At 50.9% G+C, this 7,445-nt stretch overlaps 1 protein-coding gene across 1 annotated transcript; it reads left to right on the forward strand.

Annotated features, from left to right (window-relative positions):
• Positions 1-584: 584 nt before the first annotated feature.
• RPL19 (ribosomal protein L19) lies at positions 585-5,349 on the forward strand. The gene is made up of 6 exons (XM_084615936.1): positions 585-736; positions 1,789-1,895; positions 2,779-2,901; positions 3,146-3,266; positions 3,834-3,944; positions 5,157-5,349. Exons 1-6 carry the CDS (start codon positions 732-734, stop codon positions 5,278-5,280), a joined length of 591 nt encoding a protein of 196 aa, XP_084472062.1. The 5' UTR covers positions 585-731; the 3' UTR covers positions 5,281-5,349.
• The last annotated feature ends 2,096 nt before the right edge of the window (positions 5,350-7,445 follow it).

Consider the following 7,445-nt stretch of genomic DNA (forward strand, 5'->3'; position numbering starts at 1 on the left):
AACTTTTTAACAAGGAGGGTGGTGAAGCACTGGAATGGGTTACCTAGGGAGGTGGTGGAATCTCCTTCCTTAGATATTTTTAAGGTCAGGCTTGACAAAGCCCTGGCTGGGATGATTTAGTTGGGGATTGGTCCTGCTTTTGAGCAGGGGGTTGGACTAGATGACCTCCTGAGCTCCCTTCCAGCCCTGATATTCTATGCCCCAGGACTCCCCCCCTGACCCCATGAACTCAGCTCCTACCCCCTGACTGCCCCCCAGCCCTGATCTGCCCCAAGGCCCCTAGCACCTACCACCCCACGCCTGCCCTTACGCTCCTCCGTGCGCCCAGCCCTCCCCAGACCGCAGATCACCCAACACCCCCCTTCCACGTGGTGCCCTGAGCAGCTTCCCTCCACTGCGCAGGCGAACGCTCCGCCGGACTAGTCCGGGCAGCACGCCTCCGCGATCATTGCGCAGGCGCCGCTGCGCCCCGGGCCGTACCATTCCCAGACGCGGGGGGTGGGGAGATATGTTTCAGACTCCCGGTTCCGTCCGCACTTTCTCCTTCGGAACCGAGCTCTGGCCCCTTCTTCCCCGTTCAGGGGTGGAGCGAGCCGGGATCGGAGGGGAGGGGAGGCGCTGTGAGCGGAGGGGGTGATATGGTACGTCCCACCCAGCTACCCCCGCGCTGATAGTGGGAGCGGCCGGCGCTACTGTCCCCCTTTCCTTTCAGCGCTAGGGCCGCTGCCGCCATGAGGTGAGCGGGGCGCGGGGCGCGGGGCGGCGGGGACTGGGCGCTGCGGCCTGTGGCGCGTCGGGCCGGGCCGAGCCGAGCCGAGCCGGGCCGGGCCTGGCCTGGCCTCGCCTCGCCTCGCCTCGCCTCGCCTCAGGAGAGCGGCCGGTGCCGGGCCTGCGGGTGGGCCTGGGCCTAGCTGTGAGGAGCCGCTTCCCTGCCCCCATCCGGGGCCTCGCTCGTCCCCTCAGCCCGGACCCGGGCGGTGGACAGCGGGGCGATAAGGGGCGCCCCCGGCGTGGAGCGGGGGGGCTGCGCGCCATGGGGGGGGCTGGAATGGAGCGGGGGGGGGCTGCGCGGGCGCGCGCTGGGGGGGGCTGGAATGGAGCGGGGGGGCTGCGCGGCGCGCGCTGGGGGGGGCTGCGCGGGCGCGCGCTGGGGGGGCTGGAATGGAGCGGGGGGGCTGCGCGGGCGCGCGCTGGGGGGGCTGGAATGGAGCGGGGGGGGCTGCGCGGGCGCTGGGGGTGGTGCCCCAGTAAAGGCCCCGCTCTGCTGGATCTCCCCACTGTTCCCACCCCAGGGGGATCCCGCTGGGCACTTGAGAGCTGGGCCTCACTCCCAAAGTGACGGTGACCTTTGGGTGGCCAGCATGAGGCACCGCAAGTGGCCGGGGCCCAGAATCACTAGTTGCTGTTAGAAACTTCATCCCATCTTCTGTTTAATGGGTCACCCGCCACCTTCGGCTCTGAGCTTTTGCCACAAGTGAAAACCTCCTTAATAAGAGTTTGATCTGGTCAACATCACTGGCCGCAATTTCTCCACTCGCACTGTTTTGCCACATGCCGGATTTCCACGTGATTGCTGCCTTTCACTTCAGAGGTGACGACATTTCAGCAGTACCATATGTAATTAACTTGCATTAGGCTTTGTAATCTCTCCAATGAAAGACCCTTTATACATTTAAATAAAGCTAGACTGCAATTTGAGCATTCCTGGAACAGTGAAAAATTTTGTGATCTTTCATTGCACTAAACTGGGGGCTGCCTGTTCTAAGCCATGTGTGTTGGTTTGTTCAGTATGCTCAGGCTCCAGAAGAGGCTGGCCTCCAGCGTCTTGCGCTGTGGCAAGAAGAAAGTTTGGTTGGATCCTAATGAGACCAATGAGATTGCCAATGCTAATTCTCGTAAGTAACCATTTCTCTTCCACATGGGCATTGGGCAATTAAGTGACTTGCTAGTGCTATCTTCTGGTATGATGGGCCTTGCTAATTATTGAATATTGCAGAAGAGGCAGTGATCTCAATTTGTCTTTGTTACAGGCTCGGTAGTAGAAAGGTTAATTTAATAGTAGTTAACCGAATTGCCTTCTTCATGGGCCTTTTTATATTCAAAGGTTTTGCTGACTTACAGGTGTGTAGCAATTGCCTTCCCTTGTTAACTGGAAGCAGTAAATGACCAAATTCTAGAATTCGGCTAAACCCACACTGAAAGAATTCACACAAGAATGTGATGACAAGTGTGGATGTTCTTTGGGGGGACGGGAGTTACTACTATCTAGTCAAAGACCAACCACAGGGATATCTAGTGGTGAACAGGTGAGATGCACGATTGAAAAGAAAGAAGAGCAGAAATACATGAGATACAGTTCACTATGAGCACTGAAAAATAGACAGTTTGTTCCTTCTCACGGACTAGGCTTCCTTTTGTGTTAACTGAGCTGGCAGATCCAGCAGATAGAATGGAGGCAGAAGCTGGACCCAAAGGACATCTTTATAAAATATGTTTATTCCATTCAGGTCCGCACTGCAGTGACTGGGAGAAAGTTTCTCATGTAGGCCTGTGGTGGACTACAACAGGATTGCCTGAGGAAAACAAACTTAATTAAGGGGCCTCTGTAAAGAAGGTCAAAATCTTCTTAAATTCCTTTAGACTTAAATGTTGTAATCCATCCCAAAAACTCCTTTTGAAAAGTAAAATTTGTTCGTGTTGGTCTCTTGCCTTGCTCATGCTGTCCATTTTCTGTTCCATTTGATGTCTTCAACATGGAACATCTCTTCTGGTTTCCAGGTCAGCAGATCAGGAAACTGATCAAGGATGGTCTGATAATCCGCAAGCCTGTGACTGTTCACTCCCGTGCCCGATGCAGGAAAAACACCTTGGCCCGCCGAAAGGGCAGGCATATGGGCATCGGTAAGTGATGGCTGGCTTCGCTCTAGATAACTGGGGTTAAACGTCTGTCAAACTCTAGAGACCTTTGCTGAGGGTGGATTTATAGACTGCCTTATGTACCAAAGAGGGGCCTTGTAAAGCAGCTGGGCTGTTAATCATACTCCTTGGATTTTGAGGCAAGCAGAGGTGTTAAGCACACTGGCAAGGATGCTCACTGGTAATTAGCTGTGTTCCAGCTCTGTAACATCTTTCTGTCTGCCTCCAGGTAAGAGAAAGGGTACAGCCAATGCTCGTATGCCCGAGAAGGTGACCTGGATGAGGAGAATGAGAATTCTGAGACGTCTGCTTCGCAGATACAGGGAGTCCAAGAAGATCGACCGCCATATGTAAGTCTGAGAGCCAAATGAATCCTGCCTTGCTGCTGCTTTGCTGGTGGGTGTGGGTGGGTGGGTGGGGAACAGGGTCCCCATCCGCCTGGATACACCAGCCTCTGCTCTTCAAGGCTTTTGCAGCAGGCTCCATAACCTTAGACCTGAACCAACAGATGCCAGAGGGGAAAGCTAAGAGAGATTAAACACACCTTTTACGTAAATGATAAATCCCTTGCAGTGGATAAGGGCACTGGAAAGCTGCTGCAGAATGGTCTTGATGTTAGCGAGTGCTTCTCAGGACTAGCTCCTCTGCTGAAACTGGAGGGCAGGACAAGGGAGTCGTGTGTGGTGGTAGATTAAGATGCTGAAGAAGGGTTAAATTAATTTTAAAACTCTGGGACACAGAGGTCACTGTGTGGTCCACTGCAGACAAGACACAACTGCTGTTTATCTTGAGTCACTCAAGATGTCTTGGAAGCTGCACAGTTCGTATTTCCTCTTTTGCACCATCAAACAAATGAGTGTTGCTTCCTGCAACACAGTGAGCTCTCTCACCTCACCTGGTCCCTTCTCTTTTGTTAGGTATCACAGCCTGTATCTGAAGGTCAAGGGTAACGTGTTCAAGAACAAGCGGATTCTGATGGAGCACATTCACAAACTCAAAGCAGACAAGGCTCGCAAGAAGCTCCTGGCGTAAGTGTTTGATTATTAAAGCGATTTAGAGCTCAGTACAGGTCTGAGACTTAAGTTTTGCACAAGTGAGCTTTTAAAAGTGCTCAGTACTAGTTCAAGTGATTCCATGAGCTTTCAGCACCTGGGTTACAAAGACATTGATTCTCTTATTGTGGCATCCTGTAAAGTGAAACTGACTGGAAACAAATGAAATTCACTAACATCTCTTCACTATCCAAGCCTGGTCATAGTTATGTTGCTATAGCTCTGTCAATTAGGGGATTATTTACTCCTATAGCTATACTGGTTTAAGGTTTGGTATGGGTGCAAACTATCTTAACTTATAACAGTATAAGCCCTCTTATATCAGTATAACTGCATTCACATTAGGAGTGTTCTACTATACCAGTATGGTTAGAGCAGCAAAACTTTCTAACGTAGACAAGGCCTAAGGCTCAGTGGAATACAAAATAATACTTCATAAATGTTGACAGATCTGGATATTAATGGCTTGGTTTTAATGGTGTAAATAAATCCAAGTGTGACCTGAATGCCCCCTTTATACAAGCTTTGCCCTTCTGTGTGACTTAAACACCCAGGAAATAACACACATCTTCAGGGGATGGGCAAGTTCCCTTGCAGAATGTTGTCCAAAGACCCTGCCATTGAAGGATCCATTCTCAAGAAGAGGCAAAGTTAAGACAATTGAAGGACAAATGGGTTCTGGCAGATCATGCATTACTTTTCCTTTCTAACTTCAATCACTGGTCTGACCAGTTTTGTCAAGATCTCAAGGGCACTGTCTAACAAACAAGTTTGCTGTGTGGTGTCCTTGGAGAAGGAGTAAAGACAACAGCAAGCCCATGTGCTGTCGTTTGGTCCAAGGACCTGTTTCAGTCCAAATCCTGGCCAAGGGTAGATCCCATTCATGCCTGCCTATATTACTTAGTAGGCCAGTGGGGTGTTACTGAACAAGATACTAAATTGCACTTATGTCTCTGTTACATTGCAAAGCGCTAGTGAGGAAGTGAATGGGCTTAGTAACCTGATAAACAGCAGCTGTAAAGCAGTTGATGGTGCATGAGGTGTTTGTGAAATGTGTGTTCACACCTCATCTCTCTACCACAGCTTCCTACGGCTGGAGAAAAATAGAGGTGGGGGTAAAAGCTGGGTGGGTTTATCTGGGTTGCTTGAGGCTGAGGCCATGTTCATGAAAACTGTTTTCATCTTCAGTGACCAGGCGGAAGCTCGCAGGTCCAAGACCAAGGAAGCTCGCAAGCGCCGTGAAGAACGTCTGCAAGCCAAGAAGGAAGAGATCATCAAGACTCTCTCCAAGGAGGAGGAAACCAAGAAGTAACCTTCTGTGGCTGTTCTGTGTACATAGTGCTCTCCATCAAAGGGAATTAATAAACGTTCCACAGCCAAACCTAGTCTTTGGCCTACATCGGGTTTAGTTGAGGGTCTCAGGGCGCTGAGGTCGTTTTGCCATCTGGATACAAGTGCCTCCTGCGATACAGTAAAACTTCTGACACAGACTTTCTATTTGACAGGTCTGGGGACAGGTTACTCGTAACTTGCACTGAACGTTGGGACGCTGTGGGGTGCATCTTGTCCGTACAGCGACTCGTTCTGGATTAGGAGCAGGGCAAAGGGACTCACAGCCAGAGGAAGATCATTGAGCTGGGGGTGAAAGCAAAGGAGAAGTCTTTGTAGATCACCCTGGGGGCAAGATGCAGTAGAAACCACCCGTGTGAGCAATCCCTCCATGGAAGTGTTGCATCCCTGCAGTGTAGTATCTCAGACCAGGTAGAAAAGTTAGAGCCAAGTGGCACCTTCATAAGCAAAGGTCAGTCTGGGATTTTGTGTGTGGAAATCCTGTTTGGGGGGCAGGGGGAAGCAGCTATTCATTATCCATGGCATGATCCAAGGGGATAAACGTTTCATTGAACATAGGCAGCTTGTCCAAAGCCTGGGAATGGGTACCTGTAACAGCCCCAAACTTTGGTAAAGGACACACAGAAAAGGAAAGTGTTAAGAATCTGTACCCACAGTGTTACAGGCCTGATTGTCTTGAGGAACGGGGGGCAACGGGCTTGCTTCAGACATGTACTTGGCCTGTGAGCATTTGGTGTTCAGTAAGCAGCAGGACACATCTAGGTGAAACCACCCCGCTCCAGACGTGACCACACATGCAGAGATGCCTCCCTACATTTTCAGTAATCCTCCTGCTTGTTTACATGTAATTCCAAAATTACTAATTCAGGCTTCAAGCAAAGCTAATTTTGTGTGTGTGTGCGCACACAAAAGTGTCACACCACTGCTTGGATCCGCTGAACACCCCATATAGCACTGGCCATGGGGGGCTGTTCTTTTTCCACCACCCCTGTGACACATGCTCAGACTGTGCAGTGAGGGTCTGATAGGAGGCCAGCTGCAGCAATTGCCTATAGGGGTTGGGGTGCTGCTGAATTCCCTGCCCAAGATTCAGTTCCCTTGTAGACCCTGCTGGGCTGTGTTAACATGCTCTGGGTACCTAGAGTGCACCGGCATGGTCCGTGCAGGGCAGCTAGTGGACAACCTAGTGGGGGAGGTTTAGATTGGATATTAGGAAAAACTTTTTCACTAAGAGGGTGGTGAAACACTAAAATGCGTTACCTAGGGAGGTGGTAGAATCTCCTTCCTTAGAGGTTTTTAAGGTCAGGCTTGACAAAGCCTTGGCTGGGATGATTTAACTGGGAATTGGTCCTGCTTCGAGCAGGGGGTTGGACTAGATGACCTTCTGGGGTCCCTTCCAACCCTGATATTCTATGATTCTAACCTGCAGCCTGAGGCTTGGTCAGGGAATCCAGTGCCCCACTAATTATCGCTGCAGCTTGTCTCCTGTCGGACCCTCATGCTGCAGGGGAGGAGAAGCCAGAGGGGCAGGAGGAGGCAGCGGAGGAGGAAAGAGCATCCTGGGAAGGAGGGCCAGGCCAATGACAAGCCACAGTAATTAAGGGCTCTATATGGCAAAGGAGGGCAACTTTCCTGGGGTTGATCCTTCCCTTCTCCCTGTTTGGGGATGGGTGTTATAGGTGCAATGGGGGGCAGTGGCCCCCTTGGCCATATACAGGGAGGAAAGGTGGGGAGAGCTGGTTTCTGTGGGAGGAGGGGAGAAAGGTCCAAGCAAGTACCCTAATGTTTAAAACATTCCTGAAAGTTTTAGCAAGTACCTCCCCCTCTCCTGGGTGAGAGATCCGTATGAAATCAGGTCTTGATCTATGGAGAAGTGTCCACATCAAAAATTGCCCCAATTGACAATCTCATTAGAGGCCAGGGACAATCTCTTCTCATGTCTTCTAGGCCCTAGGTAGTAGGGCAGCATGTGGAAACTTGTTTTATGCATAAATGGAGCACATCAGTCGGCAGGGCTGTCTGTAGCCCATCTAGTGAGCACGAGAGTAATACAGCTTTAGAAATCCCAGCCTGCCATGGTTAGAACTTTCAATGCAAAGGATGTAACTTTTCTCTCTGGACCCTAAC

Source organism: Lepidochelys olivacea (assembly GCF_965140295.1).
Source record: "Lepidochelys olivacea isolate rLepOli2 genome assembly, chromosome: 27".
NCBI classification, from domain to species: domain Eukaryota; kingdom Metazoa; phylum Chordata; order Testudines; family Cheloniidae; genus Lepidochelys; species Lepidochelys olivacea.

What these genes read in the sequence shown, in the direction of transcription:
- RPL19 (XM_084615936.1), top strand. An exon ending in GATTGCCAATGCTAATTCTC is followed by an intron (nt 1,896 to 2,778) that starts GTAAGTAACCAT and finishes TCTGGTTTCCAG; the next exon opens with GTCAGCAGATCAGGAAACTG. An exon ending in GCTCGCAAGAAGCTCCTGGC is followed by an intron (nt 3,945 to 5,156) that starts GTAAGTGTTTGA and finishes TTTCATCTTCAG; the next exon opens with TGACCAGGCGGAAGCTCGCA.